This window comes from Rhipicephalus microplus, chromosome 1 (assembly GCF_043290135.1).
Source record: "Rhipicephalus microplus isolate Deutch F79 chromosome 1, USDA_Rmic, whole genome shotgun sequence".
NCBI classification, from domain to species: Eukaryota; Metazoa; Arthropoda; class Arachnida; order Ixodida; family Ixodidae; genus Rhipicephalus; species Rhipicephalus microplus.
In genome coordinates, this window is record NC_134700.1 from 206,828,714 (window position 1) to 206,848,387 (window position 19,674).

At 48.2% G+C, this 19,674-nt stretch overlaps 1 protein-coding gene across 1 annotated transcript in view; it reads right to left on the bottom strand.

Moving 5' to 3' along the window:
- The window catches only part of jbug (filamin-type immunoglobulin domains fbug), a 171,876-nt gene extending 154,067 nt beyond the window's left edge, over window positions 1-17,809 (bottom strand). The window contains exon 1 of the mRNA XM_075891036.1: window positions 17,283-17,809. Within this exon, the coding sequence (XP_075747151.1) occupies window positions 17,283-17,394 (112 nt within the window). The 5' untranslated portion in view covers window positions 17,395-17,809. The remainder of the gene's footprint in view (window positions 1-17,282) is intronic.
- Between the last annotated feature and the right edge of the window lie 1,865 nt (window positions 17,810-19,674).

Sequence of the window (19,674 nt, forward strand, 5' to 3'; positions counted from 1 at the left end):
CGGAACGGCTCAGGAATGTTGCAGGGCAAGCAATCTATCTGGCAGGTATGAATGACGCAAGCGCGAAAGTTAATAGGACAAGAAGACTCAAGCACGCAGCGACAATGACACGGATGCCGATGACGCATAAACGTAAGAGATGAAAGGAAGCAACATACTGGAGTATGAATATTGAAGACATCGCAATTTGTTGCACATGCTAATGAGAAGAAAAAAAAAAGAAACACACACTCATACATTCGCCCAGAATGACTCAAAAGCGAAAGCCTTTTTCTTCTCAGTCAATGTATCCCAAACTTTGACAATGTGTGACGTCATAATCACGTCACGCATATGGTGTCGCCATCAAGCGATAATTTTCGCATCGATCATACCGACGCCGGTGTTCAATTTTCGCGTTTGATGAGGCTCCCAAAGCCCTAACCAGACGCACGCGTTACAACGCGTCAGCGCGTGACGTGTAGACTCGGCGCCGCGCCCTTTTCCTTCACTGGGAGAAGGCACGCAACTCCCCGATGCTCTGAAACGCGCACGTGTGGTTAGGGCTCTGGGCTTTCGGCTTAATATTTGGTCCCAGAATTTAACAATGTTGTTGTGTAGCACTAGGACAATGCTTCAGTCGCATATATAGTTTTTTACTTCTGCCACAAACTTCTCTTTTTCTCTTTCATTATTTTTTTCTCTTTCCCAAGTACAGGGTAGCAAACCGGAGTGTTTCTTCCGTTAACCTCCCTGTCTTTCGTTTATATTTCTTTCTCTCTCTTTAGCTACTAGAACCACGATACGATAATGACGTACGAAGCAACGGGGGACATCGGATTTACCTCGAGCCCCTTAACAAAGACGTCCATTCAAGTACTCGTGCGTTCCTACATATCGCCTTCATCGTGATGCGACCGCCATCGCTGGGAATCGAACCCCCGCCCTTACGGTACGCAGCGCGACAGCAAAGCCTGTAAGCCATCACGGAAGATGGGTAGTGCGAAGAGAGGATTCCTGCCTGAACTTGCTAATATAACCGAGAATCAACGCGCGAGAACTAAAGAAAAAAATGTTATCACACCGTGAATTTCCTGGTGGACTCTCGTCCCCTATCCGAGTTTCGAGAGGATTGAGGCATTTAGAACGCACGGCCGGTGCTTTCATGGTACACACATTGAAGGAGGAAGGAATAATGCGCTTTAGTCGCGGCCTTCTTTTGCGGACCGCGACATCTCTGGCGTGACGGGCCAGATTGACACGTGTCAGGCGTACTTGCGAGGCTTCCGGTGCGATTAAAACCGAGGAAAAAGCGCGTCTTCCTCCGCCGCTGGGATAATGGCGATACCACTCACCTCTTATCGCAAAGGCGTCTACGAAGTGGCGGAATCTCCTTAACCATTCTTTTCGTTCTTCATTTAACGAGGAGCCACGAAGCGAAGAAAAGAGTAAGGCCGTGCAGACAGCTGAAAGAAAGCGTTTAGCGGCACCTTCCGGTGCCCCGATTGCCAGCAGGTGAAAAAATATGTCAACGGCAGTCTTGCGTGACTGCCGGCTAAGACGCGCAGCTAAATGATTTACGGCCTTGGAGTATAGTGATGACATTGTACGAGCTGCACAGGCAGCGTTAATTAAGCTTACGTCAGCCATGACTTACAGACACGTCTGAGTGGGCTCGATTGAACACTATGGTGGTTAATCACTATAGCTCTGCAGACATTATTTCCGTCTTGTGGAGTGGTGCCTAACCGCTACGAGTCATTCAACAAGAATCCGACGGTAAGCTTCGAAGGAGAGGGGGGGGGGGGGGGATACGGAAGAGCAGTCCAAGAAATGGAATTTCTTTTTTTTTTGTTATTGCTTCCTTTAGCGTTGCGCCATTCATCTTTATTCCAAATACAAACACTGCATGTGGCAGGCCGATACCTCGAGCCCTCAATAGTTGTTCAGTAAGCTTATCTCTTCATTTATCGTCTATCGTAAAGAAGTAATGGTGGTGACGCGCCTCCAGTACAATGGATGACCAACGCTGTGTCAAGTGGCGGCATACATATATTCGCTGTGGTCAAAAAAGTAGGGCCCCCCAGCATGCGCTCCACCTCAACACAGCCCCACATTCGACCACGTTTGATATATTGCAAAGCTCCATTACACAGTCTATACCCTCAGCACTGCTCTTTCAATGTTTGTCGCTCTGCAAGCGCAATATAAGCGTCGAGTGAAGTCGCGAATTGTTAAGGGAACAGTGGTTCGCGGGACTGATTACGCAGACACATAGAACAACTTGTTCTCGGCGCTGCAGTGATCTGCTGAGCAAAACGTTTAGCTCAATGGAGAATAGACGAACGCCGATGTGAAGAAATTGGACGATGACACGAGGAATAACTTCAAACTTAACAATAAAAACCAACTTGTGATTGAATATACGAATATCGAATGCGCAGACTTCGGCCACGCTTTACTTTTACACACATAGAATAGTCTTACGTTTTCCTTTCGTGCGCCACCGTATAACTTTGTTCTTTCCCAGAAGCCAATGGCCCAATGGTAACCAGTTAAAGAAAGCTATTGAAATTGGAAATTGGTGAGAAGTGCGCGATGACAACCAGTCACGTAGATTAAACATCTCTCTCTCTCTCACACACACACACACACACACACACACACACACACACACACACACACACACACGCACACACACATACACACACACGCACACACACACACGCACACGTACGCGCGCACACACACACACACACGCACACGTACGTACGCACACATGCACACACACACGTACGTACGTACGCACGCACGCACACACACACACACACGTACGCACAGACGCAAACACAGATTTGTATTAAAAAGTCATATTTGAACCTGATCATCGGATTGTATGGATTAGTGACATGACAGGTTGTTGGATTATTCCATAATTCTTTTGACTAATTTATTTGCTCTCTTAATGTGTGTAGAAATGGTCGATGTATTAAGTGACCTATAGAATTTCCAGTGACCTATACAGAAACGCGTATGAATCCGACACAAACGTCCGTCTTCGACACCTGGAACATTTCGGGCTTCTATATACTACAGCTGGAATGATTCCCAACCTCATGGCCAGTAACAATCTTGGAAGAAAAATATCTGCGCACACACTGCCGTCTCACCTCTTTTAAATATTCTCACTTGACATAATGGCATAAGTGGATGTTCCACATCAACTTATGCAACCTGCAATCAAGCAAGATTATATCTAAGTTCACCTTTAATGGTCAGGGTGGTCTTCTGGAAAAATTAAAGTGCATGCAGGAAGCGACATTGACACATGTCGATGAACACGGGCCGGGCGCTAACTTCCACTTTATACCTTCCTCTCTCGTCCTATGTGAATGCCTATTCTCGCGAACGAATTCTGCCGAAAGCTATGCACCGTCTCACTTAATATCAAGTTTTGTTAAAAGGTAATCTTAACACAACTACGAGCTCGTAAGCGACGCTGCATGCTATACATACGCCTTCTGGTGTCGACATGTATGCGCAACCACTGCGCTGTGCTGTTCAAGGCACGAAGTAATAATAACTGTTCGAGTTTAACGTCCCAAAACCACCATATGATTATGATAGACGCCGTAGTGGAGAGCTTCTGAATGATCGACCACCTGGGGTTCTTGAAAGCGCACCTAAATCTAGGCACGCGGACCTCAATCATTCTCGCCCCTATCGAAAATTCGGCCGCCGCTGCCAGGATTCGATCCCGCGACCTGCGGGTCAGCAGCCGAGTTCCTCAGCCGCTATAGACCACCGTGGCGGGTCGTTCAAGGCACGGAACGTGTGCTTGTTTAATGGAATGCTCACTGAGCGAGGCTTTCAAGTAAAACGGAAGTGATGCTTTGTAGCAGATAGAGTATACATTATAAGGTATATGCGCAACATGTTTGCGTTTCCTACTCGAACGCCTGTACGCAGACAGGCATTATACTCAAATTATACTCAATATACGTAATGTTTTGTTTTTCTACAGCAACAGGATTGCACACATTGGACCACGGTTTTACAGTTGGTAAACAAATGGTAATCGGCCTGCATAACTGTGGCACTCTTTTTTTTTTTTTGCGTCACCAGTGAACATTGGGTGATATTGCGGGGATCAAAGGCAGACACAACGTTGGACCATGGCTTTCAAATCTAAGATACATGATCTAATCTCAATATGTAAGACGTGAATCTAATTACCTAAGGGACATATCTTCAATACTATAACTATACTAAGCGCTGATAAGCTACCGGCCGCCATTGCAAGCCTCTCGTCGCATTTCAATTTCTCAGCACTGTACATGCGTGTTTGTATAAGTTGTTCGATATAGCCCCGCCGCGGTGGTCTAGTACTCGGCTGCTGGCCCGCAGGTCGCGCGTTCGAATCCCGGCTGCAGCGGCTGCATTTCCGATGGAGGCGGAAATGTTGTGGGCCCGTGTGCTCAGATTTGGGTGCACGTTAAAGAACCCCAAGTGGTCGAAATCTCCGGAGCTCTCCACTACGGCGTCTCTCGTAATCATATGGTGGTTTTGGGACGTTAAAATCCACATATCAATCAAGTTGTTTGATATATAATGAATTAGATACGAATGGCATTGGCAAGTTCCTGCCTGACTGATAAAAGTGCACAGACCTTGCGTTATCAGGCTACTTTCGTTTTCGGCTTGTACCGTTATCACACGATAAAGGGACAATGTGATCCGCACGGCTGAGAGCGTGAGTATAGGCCGTACGTATGGCTCGAACGTACGGAAGTGAGTCAGAATTTTTCAGCTCGATAGAAAGACAACAGCGAAAACAACTGTTGCCCGGCGCCAAAAAAACTACGATTGAATAAGGACTAGAATCTGTGAAACAGCATTAAGCACGATTCCTATGAACCATGTTCACATTTATCGACAAATTTATACACTAAACAAACTATAGGAATGCGATTGGTACAACTGTTCAAGGTAGGTTACCTCATTTTCAGTCCTTCGTCGACCGTTCCTCGGTATGGCACGCCACGTACGCCTCCATGCCAAATTTTAAGAGCAACATTTTGCCCTCTGTACACTAGCCGCGTCTCTCGGGACTACCAATAAAGTTTGACCAACCAGCGCTGTAAGTTTTTGCACCTTTGGGCACTGCAGCACTAGTCTAACGTTTATGGGCCGAGTTATCCTTACCACAATGCGGATGTCACAGAGCGGGCTAGCCAATTGCACTTTATCCCATATCACCACCCGTGTACGCGCGCGTCAGAGTCGAGCAGTTTCACAATGTACCTCCTTTTCGTAAAAGACGGTGAAATAGAGACGCGGGAAGTTTGGACGTACTGCGCCCGGTTCGCTACCCCGTAAAGAGGGAGAGGGAACTGGACAGGACGAGTGACGCACGCGCGCGCGTACCAGCATTCACCGCACATTCTCAGGTGGTCGCTGAACACAATAGCCTTTCAAAAGTGCGACAGGGTCACAGTGCACGCATGACAGGGTCACAGTGCAGGCATGACAAGGTCACAGTGCAGGCATGACAAGGTCACAGTGCAGGCATGACAAGGTCACAGTGCAGGCATGACAAGGTCACAGTGCAGGCATGACAAGGTCACAGTGCAGGCATGACAGGGTCACAGTGCAGGCATGACAGGGTCACAGTGCAGGCATGACTCGTACAAGCAATGGGTAACATAATTAAGTCTACTCGACGAGAGAGAGAGATAGCAATATTAAGAACCCCGTGCTTTACGTGCCAAAATCACGATATGGTTATGAGGGACGCCGAAGTGGAGGGCTCCGCAAATTTCGGTCATCCTGGTGTTCTTTTCTAACATGCACCGACATAGCACAGTACACGGGCCTTCAGTTTTTCAGCTCCATCGAAATGCAACGGTCGGTATCGAACCCACGACCTTTTGGTCAGCAGCCGAGCACACTGAACTACGCCAGCGGACAAGCGAGAGACGTTCGTTATTGGAATGCAGATGATGTTTCCAGCGCGCATATAGGACTGTTGGCATTCTGCTCTGCAAAGGGAGGTAGAAATGAGCTACAAATGCCTGACGATCTAGAGTGGGTAAGAAGAAGAACAAATAAGATTACTTTGCTTTTTGTACGACATTTGCAGGTGTCATACAAAGAGTGAACTCTGGCTTAACTCCACGTCACGAAAGAGAGATTCTTGAAAGTTTTTTTTTTGGGGGGGGGGGGATAACAATTTAAGTATCGGAACAATAAACTCGAGGCGTCTTCGCTGTTCTGTAGGCTACGGCGTAATCGACTAATATCACATGCCACGTGGCATAAGTGGAAAATTACAAATAATTTATACATTTAGTGCTCAAGACAAAATCTCTCGCCGGGACACCCAGTACTTTTCAACCATACACACATTAAAAACGAGCTCTGTGTATCCGACACTGTGTATGACTGTGTAAGGTTGTGCATGGCCTCAGACATTTTTGGGGGCGAAGATGCCTAAGCCGTGCGTCCGCGATTTAGTAGTAGTAGTAGTAGTAGTAGTAGTAGTAGTAGTAGTAGGAGGAGGAGGAGGAGGAGGAGTAGTTGTTGTTGTTGTAGGTAGGCACCTCCAAGGCCGGACTAGAGGAGCGGCACGCGCGCACCTTTTTGAATTGAGGAGCAAGCTTGCGCACGTTATGATAAATAAAAAGACAGTTGTTTCTGATGAATTAACTTACAGATACGAGTATTGGTGACTTAATCTCCAATTAATTTGCCTTGAATTTCATGCTTACTAAAAAAATAGTATCAGAAGGACGCACTTTGAGCCCTATCTGACCAGTAAGGGTTGCCACGTTAAACTCGCTGGGCGTAACCTCCTTGGTTTTAGCAAGGGTTGGGCCGAAGTGCTATCAATGTAGTGGACTAGTATATAGCCATTGTTGCGCCTTTGGGTAGCGTGGTGCGGACTCGGGCCATCCGAGTCCCCGGAGAGGACGAGTAGAGAAGCCGGAGAAGGAGAAAAAAATGTTTATATACAGTATTTACATGGTAGCGTGGTACAACATGAAAAGAGAATCACCCACGAGCGCCTCTGCGCTAGCGTTTTTATACATCGTCCGCCTTCCCAAGATCCCTTGCAAAGAAAATTTATGCGCAGGATACTCCAATGAGATCGTCGTCTTCCTCTCCGTCCCCGAAGAGGGAAAGCCAAACACCGCCTCCCTCTGAACCTAGGAAAGGGGGCAAGGCATGCCCAGTTCGCTGTTTGGTGAGGGAGACCCCACGCGCCAGCGTGGCACCACAGTGAGATGACGTGGAATCCCATGCGCAAAGTCGCTCCCTGATGCAGCCAGGTTGACTCAAGCAAGGCAGAATACCCCGTACAGCTGCTGGGTCGACGCTGCTTCGGAGTGTCGCTCTCGGCGGCTGACAAAAGCTTGGCCAACGACTTTTGTGTCAAGAGGAGCCGGCGACGTGGTTTTTCCCGATTGTCCGCGTCCGTCGCCGTCCCGGTGCAGGGTTGACTCATCAACAGCTGCCAGGTGCCAGCAGGCCGCGAAGACCACGTGGAACTTGGGCGAGGCACAACAGCACCCCCGCCGCCAGATGATACATCGGGAGGTCGAGTTGTTCCATGCAGCTCGGCCGGGTCGATGTCGGCGACGTTCCGGCAAGGCTCTTGCCTTCTCGAAGGGCCTGGTCAAACTGGAATGCTCCAAGAGCTGGCCTCTGCGCCCCGCTTCGGTGAAAAGTGGGTGACAAGCTCCAAGAAACGACCTTTGTCAGCCACACACAATGCGACAAGCACCGCGTGTACGCCACTCTCATCGCCAGGCCTCAGATTTTACAAAGCAAACATCTTATCTTAATAACTTAAGCTCAAGGAAACCATGTGCATACCAATCGGGACAAGTGTCCAGTAACTCTTTCATACGTAATTCCATTTGGAATCGAGATAACATTATAATTAAGCTAAACAAGCAAACTGTAGAGCTCGGGACAACGAGGGAGTCAGTAAAAAATTTCTCTATGCCCTCACTGTAACACATTGAAAAAAAAAAAAAAGGTACACATAAACTAGGTAAAGGGTAAACAAAAAAAAATCAAACAAACCTTCCGCGTCTTTTGACGAGTCAAAACGCTCGACTTAGGGCGTCTGCATTTGTATGAAGGCCACCTCTCTTGTAGCGCACCTCGAAATTGTGCTGCTGCAGTGCTATGCTCCATCTGAGCAAACGACCATTCTTAGGTGACATTTGGTGTAACCAGGTTAGTGGAGAGTGATCAGTTTCTATAATAAACTTAGAGCCAGCAACATAGCAGCCTAGTTTTTGTACGGCCCAAACAATGCAAGCACATTCTTTTTCCGAAGTGCTATAAGCCTCTTCCCTGCTGCTCAATTTGCGACTCAAATACAAAACCGGCCGCTCCTCTCCACTCTGGTCCGTCTGACATAGCACTGCTCCTAAACCGCGTTCGCTTGCATCACACTGAATAGTGAAAGGTTTTGCAAAATCCGGTGCCCTCAAGACGGGTTTCTCACTTAATACGTGCTTCAGCTTCTGAAAAGCGTCTGCCTTTTTAGAGTCCCATTGAATGTTCACAGGTTCGGTCTTGCGTAAACTATCTGTCAAAGGGCTGGCAATCTCGGAGTAATTCGGGACGTAATGCTGATAGTAACCTGTGAGGCCGAGGAATGCTCTCATCTCGGTCTTAGTGCTGGGACGACGATAACCGACCACCGCGGCTACCTTGAGTTCGGACGGTCGACGACGCCCATTTCCTACAATGTGCCCTAAATAGCTTACTTCAGCACAGCCCAAATGACATTTCTCTCTCTTTACCGTAAGACCTGCATTTTTGATCCGTTCCAAAACCATCCGAAGGTGTTCAACATGGTCTTCCCATTTGTCCGAAAATATCGCCACATCGTCTAGGTAAGGCAGCGCAAATTTCTCGAGCCCGTGGAGAACCTTATCCATCAGGCGGCTGAAACAATACGGCGCGTTCTTGAGCCCAAAGCTCATCATCAAAGGACGAAAAGTGCCCAGGGGTGAGATAAAAGCAGCGTATCGACTCGCGCGCTCTGTCAAAGGGACCTGCCAATACCCCCTGACAAGGTCTAACGTAGAAATGTATTTCGCCTTAGACACTGTCTCTACCCTCTCTTCAATGTTAGGAATAGGGTAAGTCTGGTCGACTGTTACAGAGTTCAGGCGGCGATAGTCCACGCATGGCCTTGGATCACGGCCCGGAATCTCAACCAAAATCAAAGGCGAGGTGAAATCACTGTCTGCTTCGATGATAACACCTAGGTCGATCATGCGGCGAATTTCGGCCTCTAGTATCTCTCTCTGTCTAGGTGACACCCGATACGGCTTACAGCTGATCGGCTTGTTAACCGTCAGCTCAATGTCGTGCTTAATCACATCCGTTTTGCCTGGCTTTTCGGAGAAAACGGTAGCGAATTCCTGTACTAAAAGCTCTAAATCTTCCTCTTGAGCCTTACTTAGGGTGTTCCCTGTGTCTACCCTATCTGACAATGTGCTGCTGACCGTGCCATCGGAAAGACAAAGGATTTCCGCGCCCTCATCCTCAGGAACATTGAGTGCAAGGTTTACTACTGCTTTTCGTCGCATGTAGGGTTTCATTAGGTTACTGTGATACACTTTGGGGCATTTCCGGCCCCACTTTACCTCGTAGTTGGTGCCTGAAAGCACTGACATCACTGTCGCTGGTCCCTCCCATTGTACGTCCAGCTTGTTTTTTCTTGAAGGGCACAACAGCATCACCTCATCGCCCACTCTAAAGACTCGCTTTCGAGCTGACTTATCGTAACGGGCCTTGGAAAGCGCCTGTGCTGCGCGCATGTTGCTCTCCACCACTTCGCGTGTAGTCCCCAGTCGCCCCAATAAATCCAGTACATAGGAAACCACATTAGGGTCCTCCCCATATCCAGTCCATGACTCTCGTATCAAGTGCAGCGGACCTCTCAAGTTCCTGCCGTAGACAAGTTCAGCCGGACTAAAACCCGTACTCTCGTGTGGGGCCGACCTCAGAGAAAACATCGCAGCTGGTATACACCCCTCCCAGTCACTTTTATGCTCAAAGCACAAAGCTCGCAAAACGCGTTTCATGACCGAGTGCATGCGTTCCACAGGGTTCGACTGTGGATGGTGAATAGAGCTATGCGCGATTTTTATCCCGCAGCGTTCTAGGAATGTAGTCGTAAGGCAGCTTGTGAACACACTTCCGTTGTCACACTGTATCTCCGAGGGAAAACCCACCCGAGAAAAAATAGACAACAATGCGTCCACCACGCATACTGAACTCAACTCTTTCAGTGCGATTGCCTCCGGGAACTTGGTGGCAACGCACAGCGCGGTCAGGACGTACCGATATCCTGATTTAGATGGAGGCAGAGGCCCCACGATGTCAATCACGAGCCGACGGAAGGGTTCTGTGACTATGGGCACTAGTTTCATTGGTGCCTTCCATTTGTCTGTTGATTTTCCTATCCGCTGACAAGTGTCGCATTCACGGACAAACATCTCTACATCCTTCCAGCACCCGGGCCAGTAGAACTCCTGAGCCAGCTTAGCTTTCGTTTTCTTTATACCTAAGTGGCCCGCCCAGGCGTTGCTGTGGGCCAGGTCGAGAATGTTCCGCCGGTATTTTAGTGGAACTACCACTTGGTTGTAGACCCGCCCTTTAGCGTTCTCATACCTGCGATGCAACACCTCGTTTTGGGTGTAGAACGAAACGTTCTTCCTAGAGTTACCTTCCTTATGTATGGCATCTAGCAGTATAGAGAGTGCGAGATCCGCCTTTTGATCGACCACTAGCGTTGCACGGTCGGTTCTGGCTAGCTGACACCAACTGGTGGACGCGGGTGTTAACACCGAGCCTGTCACCAAGTCCTCGTTTTCGGGCGTTAGAGATATTTCCTCGCTGTTGTCGACCATAGCCCCAGTTTCCGTCTCGACAACTCGCATGGCAGACTCATTTTCCGTCGCAACTACCTCAGGTTTTCCTACACTGCCCTCGGACGTCTGTTCCCCAGAGGGTGAGCTGCTCAGCTGTTGCGTCAGCTCGCGCGCCTTCGAACGGGTAAGGGCCATGCAAGCTATTTCGGTGGCAAATGATTCTCCACGTGTTTTTAACATTTCCTCAGACTTATTTGAAAATAGGTAAGGGAAGTGCTCCGGAAGGTTGGCTGAAATTGCTGCTTCCGTACACAATTGGCCGAAAGGGCCCTCGATTACAACCCTCGCTATCGGTAGGCAGACGCTTTGCTTTTCTGCCACTTGCCGAATCCAGGCACACTCTCCTATATAGTCTTCGGAAGATACGCAACTTGGATGCGCTACATCCATTGTGGCCGCCGAGTCCCTCAATACCCTACACATTCGGCCGTTCACTGAGAGTGTCCTCATGTAAGGCTTCAACAGCTTTAAGCTATCCTCTGACTCCTGAATTGTGGCAAATGCCATGTGCCTCTTACAGCTCCTGGCCATGTGGCCCTTTTCTCCGCAGCTGTAGCAAACAACTGGCTTCCGCGCTTCTAACGCATGCGCTATGTCACCAGGCGCCTTTGAACCTGATGAAGGTGCCGCCTTAGTCCCCTCACTGTCCTTTCCCTGCTGACTGTCTAATAACTTGGAATTCTCGGGTTTCCAGTTATTTCTTGCAAACCTCTTGCGTCCCTGGTTTCCCGACCAGCTTTCTACCTTTTCATTTTTTTCCGAAGTTCGTGGTGTACTGCGGAGACTACGGCGTGAGCAGTAATCTTCGGCGAGTTCTGCTGCCCTGTTCATGTCTACGTCTTTCATCCTATCCTGCACCCAAAGCCTTACCTCCTCGGGAATTCCCCGGTAAAACTGCTCAAGTACCATCAACTCAATGACCTTGTCATGGTTGCCATAGACTTGCGCGCTTTTGAGCCACTCTTCAAAGTTGGCTCTAATTTGGTAGGCATAGTCTGAATGAGATTCGTTGCCCCTCTTAGAGTGCCTGAACCGCAGGCGGAAAGCCTCTGTCGATAGGCGACATTTTCGTAGCAATGCAGCCTTTACCCTGTCATACACCTCGGAGTCCTCTTTATTCATTCTTGCGATAACATCGGACACTTCGCCTGGTAGTACGCATATCAGTTTTTGTGGCCAAGTCTCCCTACTAAACCCTGCATTTTCGCATGCTCGCTCAAAATGCACGAGGTATAATGCAATGTCGTCACCCGCCTTGAAGGTGTGGATTAGATCCTTTATCTTTGATTCTCCACCCCCTGAATTTCGATTTCCCACGGACATACGAAGCTCCAGTTCTTTCAGACGGATTTCATGTTCTTTATCCTCGCGATCCCTCCTTATTTCCTCCTCTCTCTGTTCACGGGCTAAGCGCTCACGCTCCTCTTTCTTTGCCAAAATGGTTTCTCTGGCCTCAATGGCCTCTTCTAAACTCACTTCCTCTTTTCCCAAGTGCTCCAAAATTTGTTGTTTTCTTTTAACCGAGCCGACCGAAATATTCAGCTCCTGACAAATTTCGAGGAGTTCTTGGACCTTAAACTTCTCCATCTTAGATATGCACACCGTTTCTCTTCTAAGGTAATTTTGCCCACGAGCCACCCAATTCTTGGTCTGCGAATCAAAATTTACCAAAATCACCCTACCACGTTACCGACCATCTGCGCTAACGAGTCTGGCGAAAAGAAGAGCAAACACGCGGCACTCACCACTTCGATGCAGCCGACGCAGGCGAATCCCATAAGCTGCCAGCCACTGTTGCGCCTTTGGGTAGCGTGGTGCGGACTCGGGCCATCCGAGTCCCCGGAGAGGACGAGTAGAGAAGCCGGAGAAGGAGAAAAAAATGTTTATATACAGTATTTACATGGTAGCGTGGTACAACATGAAAAGAGAATCACCCACGAGCGCCTCTGCGCTAGCGTTTTTATACATCGTCCGCCTTCCCAAGATCCCTTGCAAAGAAAATTTATGCGCAGGATACTCCAATGAGATCGTCGTCTTCCTCTCCGTCCCCGAAGAGGGAAAGCCAAACACCGCCTCCCTCTGAACCTAGGAAAGGGGGCAAGGCATGCCCAGTTCGCTGTTTGGTGAGGGAGACCCCACGCGCCAGCGTGGCACCACAGTGAGATGACGTGGAATCCCATGCGCAAAGTCGCTCCCTGATGCAGCCAGGTTGACTCAAGCAAGGCAGAATACCCCGTACAGCTGCTGGGTCGACGCTGCTTCGGAGTGTCGCTCTCGGCGGCTGACAAAAGCTTGGCCAACGACTTTTGTGTCAAGAGGAGCCGGCGACGTGGTTTTTCCCGATTGTCCGCGTCCGTCGCCGTCCCGGTGCAGGGTTGACTCATCAACAGCTGCCAGGTGCCAGCAGGCCGCGAAGACCACGTGGAACTTGGGCGAGGCACAACACCATGAAGCGCAGGCCGTAAGAAAGTGGCCGCTTGCCACTCTTCTAGTCCGGCCATGCCACCTCTCGTTTATGTAGGCCCGTGTACTCAGATTTGGGTGCACGTTAAAGAACCCCGGGTGGTCAAAATTTCCGGAGCCCTCCACTACGGCGTCTCTCATAATCAAATGGTGGTTTTGGGACGTTAAACCCCACAAATCAATCAAATCACCTCTCGTTTAGTCCTTGGAATGTCCGCTGGATGGCGGTACTTCTATATGATGAATATGAAGAGATGCGAGATGGCGGTACTCGGAGTGTTCACTAGATGGACGGACGGATGGACAGACGCACGGACAGGCAGACGCACGGTTAGATGAACGGACGGAAGCAAGAGCGAACGGACGGACAAACGCTTTGCCCCACTCATCATTATGTACTCTGCGGATATGCTGCGATTTTTTTTCGCTGTGCCTTCGGTAGAAATACTACTTTAGGGCTGACTAATTACTCGAACCTCCACTGAATCGGTCAGCGGGAAGGTGTCGACAAGAAAGCTGAGAAGCAAGCGTCTAAATCATTCGCGCCACGACGAGTGTACGAAATTGAAACCGGAGATCAAAACACCTGACAACGACCTATTGCGTCGCACTCGACATTTATAGATCGCACTTGGTCAGGTATATATGCATAATCCAATGATCCACAAGAGTTCAAGAGCCGCGGCAAAGCACGCGCACTTCGAGCATCTTAATTCCGCTGCCATCGGCATTCAGCGACAGCAGGTTATCCTGTTGACTGTTTGTCCTTTCTGCTTTCGCTGAACGGCACTTGAATTGAGTCGTGCGAGAAGTGATTCACTTTGCCACCAGGAGTAACTTTTCTTTAGACAAATCTAAGGATATTCGAAACTTTGAATGCATCGTATTGTGAACTGCCAATTAGTCGACAGGACGGTTGCGTTTGCTGTGATAAGCTCGAAACGCAAGTCCGTTCGAAAGCCGAAATTTCACGGTGTTCAGAATAACTCCCCAGCAATGCGGGATGTATAGCCAGTAGTGAGTTAACAGGATCGATTTTATTAAAGCCACCATTTGACCCGTCGTAAATCCCCGGTTTACGAGGGCGAATAGTATGCGAGTAGTACGCGCACAGTATGCGAAATGCCATACTAAGAAACAAATATTTGAAGAGTTCGATTTTTTTTTTACTGCAAGAGTAGAAGGTTGAATTACGTCGAACTGGAGTTTCAGAAGATGTCTAGTTTCTCGAATTAATTTTTTGAAATATGCTACCATCTGAAACACCGGGCTGACTTAACATTAACCGGAACAAGAAGAAAAGAGTGCCGGCCGCTGTATTTAAACTAAATCAGAAAGCTAAGTTGCATTTATAGGGTATCACAAAATAAAGGTACGAGCTATTTTGATCCAGCTAGATTCACTATGCACCGACGAAATATGAGTGATAAAAAAAAGGAACACAGAAAAATATCATACTGAAAACGTCATTGAGCGACTTGTCTGGCCTGCAGGATGCGAGTTAGGCGCACAGCCTTGATATGTCAGCGAGGTTGATAAGCAGTGTCAAAGGAAACAACACATGAAACGGGAAATGTAATATATTATGCCGTGTCGCGATTTCATGACGTACGCGTCTGAGGCGTCGTTGTAAAGAAGTTGTAAGCACAAATAGAAAAATAATTACACCAGTACTTTCACTATAGCCATAGTTCGCCCCTTTTCCGTGCTAGAACTCTACGATTAAAAAAAAAATAATGCAAGCGTACAGTCGGATGATTTCGGGATAAAGCGTAAACGTTATCGTTGGCACTGGAGTTTTGAAATAAAGTAGTTTCAATAATGACCTTCGCTTGTGAAGGAGATTATGTTTAATGAGAAAAAGGAGAAGTTAATAGTTTGCTACTCCTGAAGGGGGTAAGAGAGAAAGGGAAAGAAAGAAAGCGTGACCTTCCCACCAGGAGCGTAGCCAAGATAGGAAGGGTGCAACCCCTACCCCCCCCCCCCCATGACAGTTTTCAATTTTACTTGCGTAGATATGCACACACATACAAAAGCACGCACGAACACACATAAAGTGTGGTTGAAACCCCTCTGAAAAAAAAAAAGTTCTGGCTACGCCCCTGCATGACACACCTGCATCGACTCCACAAAAGAATCACCGACAATAATACCTCATTCGTTAAATGCACCTCCTCTGACACGAAGAGCTGAATAGATGTCTGAAATCAGGCTCAAAGGAAATGTCTGTGTTGCTATCGGTACACGTGATGAATGCGACTATCGGTACACGTGATGAATGCGACTATCATTTTACACACTCGCCGTTGATAATCGCGCCATCAGCGATGAAAATTCAAGGCAGTGTACGCATGAACTGCAGAGCTTGATGCTATTTCGGTATGCTAAAAGGGTTCACGACAAAAGATAAGCCGCGTTTGTGTTGCCTCGATTTCTTCTCTTGTTGCCCTTGCTGGCACGCTTACATTTGATGATTGTGAATCCGTACCATTCACGTAGCCACGGGGGGGGGGGGGTGAATTCCACCCCTCCTCAACATAGATTTTTCAATATTGCGTGTCTATACATATACGCACACATACAAACACACGCACTAAGATACGTGAATAGTAACTGAACATCCCTCCGCACACACCAAAAAACATTTCAGGCTACGCCCACTTGTCCGTTTCTAAGCTAATCTGCCGTTTCTAAGCTAACAGGGTGACTTGATAGTAACGCTACACACACGTCCTTCCGGACGTGGAAAATTAAAGGAATTTTACTCGCATGTTCATCCGTTTAATGCAGCCGCACTCACTGTCTCAGTGGCAAAAGAAAACAACGCACACTTACGGGGAATTCGGCCTGCGCTTATCTTTGATACAGCGGTTTGCTCGATATAAGCGAGTTCGTTATAACGAGCTCATTGCGGGACGCAGTATAGTTAGATAGCCTGAGTGCGAATAAAGGGCGCAAATAGCACCCAGTGCGGAATAACACTTGGCCACCATTATCCCGCAGGTAACAGTATACTAAATGTTACACAAGTGATTTCCGACGCGGCGTCAAGCAGTTAAGATACGTGCGCTGTCATAAACACAATCATCTTTTGTTTTACAACGCGGTGATTTGAATTTTATTCGAGACAGTGTTTAAATAAAGGAAATGTTTCGAGCCTCGTACACTGTTTATTCCCAAATGTAAATATCATTGCATTGAGAGCACGTTTTGATATCTGCACGATTAAACGGAGACCTTCCTTGTCATGCGCAAAAGGGGCGTGCTTAACTGAATCCACCCACTTCAGCTTATAGGCCTGACATGCCGAGGCAATGTTACAGCAACTAAGCGGGGGGATGTGAAGTCTATATTAACGATAACTACGCAGATGAGCATTATTCGCGTTAGTCATCGATTAGGTTAAAGATACACGTTACATTTCGGCGTGCATAACCACTGCGTGAATCAACGTGGCACACATGAAACTCACGTAAGTGAATTGAACAGGAAGTTCAAGCCATGGTTTTTTTTTTTTTTGTTGTTGCCAGCGCGGGCAAAATGCACTTAAATCGAGTTTTTAAACATTGTCAACGGATCATTGCGTTGTTCAGAGCACGTCAGAAAAAGATGACGTTTTTTTACTGTCGCCCTATCTTTGCATTTTCACCAGCTGTTTTCTTTTTTCTCGAGTTAAGCCATGCTGGTAAACTTCACTTTTCTCGTGAACGTTTCGTAAATTGCACCGCGCTTTTCAGAAGCCAAGCGACAGGACTGGTGAGCGACTCTGCGGCCGTGCCGAAGCAACCACAGGAACGACAGCTGCAGAGGGTCGGACAACAGACACCCAGAACAAATAGCCGCGCCAATGGAGCAACAAGAACATGCTTCACAAACCTTTGATTTGCATGGCCCTAGCTGCGTGTCCCTCCGGCGAACGCGCCTTCATTCCGATCTGGCTGAAACCACCACCATCGGCGGCCGCCACGGCGCCGTTGGCGTACTCCATTCGGAAGGCCCTGTCCTGCGCCCGGAAAACTCACGAAGCACCCGCCGCGTCTAATCCATGGTGTGCGATAAATGCGCGCCGACCAGCGAGGTCTATCCCGTACGTGCTGCCAGGGCCGGTCGCACAAGAACTGCTGTCACGCGCGCACACAACACCGACAGACACCGCCACGGACACCACGATCCACAGCAGCACCAAGCGAACGACTCGTGAGGCCCGTCACATTCAGCGACGTTCGGGGAAGCTCTTTGGGGCCGAGGCGGAAAGCGCCAAAAAAACAAGCTGCCAAAGGAGCGCTGCCTTTTTTGCTTTTCGTTTAATTTTGCAGCGCTCCCACACGTTGGCGTACTAGCCGGACTGACAACATTCCTATCCGCGCGCCCGGCTCCGCCGTGGAGCACGTTGCGGCTTACCTTGTTTTTAGGGAGCTTCCGCACCTAGAAAGTACCTAGCTACAGTCGCACGACATTCAGCGCATGCCCCTCTTGAACACACATTCGCCCGTGCGTACAAGTTTCACTCAACTAATGACTTACTAAATATTGTTGGTTTACTGGAAATTGGATATTTTAGTGTTTTGTAGTTTATCAGCGTGCGACGCGGTGTTGAATGAGCTCGTTTAAATGTCCCTAGAAATGGTCCCATCAACAGAGTTCGCGATCCCATGAACTCGCCAAATGCAGATCAAAACCGCAACATTAAACTGTAAAACTGCCTCTAGCGCTACGCCGATGCACCTCCAGGGATTAAAAATATGCGTTACACGTAGTTTGTGGTTTAAACATCTAGTGAGTACAGAAAGCAGACGTCGCGGTGATCAGCGATGAAACCTCGTGGACATAAGATGCGCGCAATATGTTGCTGCTGCCATCTCGTGACGGTAGAGCCAGTGCACGCACTTACATTTTGCGCTTATAGCAGCAACCACAAAAAATTATACTCATAATAAAGTTTAAAAATATATGTGAACAAACTAATGGTGCAGAGATGCGAACGATGTCTATTAGAACCCTATATATAATTTGCCAGTGCGCTTAATGTTGCGCCTTCTCGTGGCTACTTTGCTAAACATATTGACCTTTGAGATTAACAACGTACCGCACCCTATCATGCAAACACTTAAATAAAAGAAAGACAAGTTTCAAAACCAATACTGTAACGCACGCTTATAACGAATACAACTAGTACTATTACGTTAAAATTTAGTGACGATTGAAGTGTAAGCCGCCGCAGCTCGTTAATCTGGAAGATCATGAACCACGTTTGCCACCTTCAGGGAAAAGAGAGACCTATCAAAATCGACAACGCGCGCAACCACTCTTTGACTTTTCTACGCGGGACATTCAAATGAGAAGTCACAAACTAAGGGGCGGCAACAAGTGACGCTCCCTTTCTCTCATTTTAGCAACGATACTTATGAAACGACATGACTACGTAGCCCCAATCACTATGCCTAAGAGCAGACTGTCGAAAAATAAAAATGAAAATAATAAGCTCTCAGACAAACAAATAAAGAAGTGACAATGTTGAAACCTGTCACCCACTTCAGTGTTAATTACCGAAAAAATTGCTGCGTTGCCAATCCAACAATCTTATAGTCAGGATGGAACCACCAACCCGGCTGCCTGACCGGAATTTCACTGGGAGGGAGATGCCCCTTATACTTCGCCTACGTATCGGCTACTCCTGGCTTGTGGCCCGGCGTCATCGGCTTGGCAAAGCCTCGTCCCCTGCGTGCACTGCGGGCGGGGCAGATGAAACCATCGAGCACTTGTGTGTTCGCCCAGCGCTTCGCACACAACGAGACTTCTTGCTCACCGCACTCGTTCGCCGTAGTCCGCCCGCGGTTACACAGAGAGACCTCCTCTTCCCTGCACGGCACCACACCCAGGTCTTCAAGGCGGTTCTTCGCTTCTTTGAGGACACTGGACTAGATAACCGGCTATAGAAGCCACCCGCCACATCCTCAGTCATGTACGCCCTTTATCTTCTCTCTTCTCCACATCTTAATGCCCTCATCCTGCCCCTACAGGTGCCGAGCCATTCTCCCAATTAAGGCTGCAGAAGTTGCGTCTTTTCCCTTCCTGAACCTTTCTCTTACCGAAGATATTAGAGGCAGTATTGTCAGTTAGCGCTTAGTCCCATGTCCATAATGCGAACTGTCCATCGTCCCCATATGCCGAGAGTCTAACCTACATATTCAAAAGTTCTGTTAACTTTGTCCTTGCAATTGGGATTCACACGCTATCAAGCAAACAAAAAGGTGGCTACAGGTAGAAT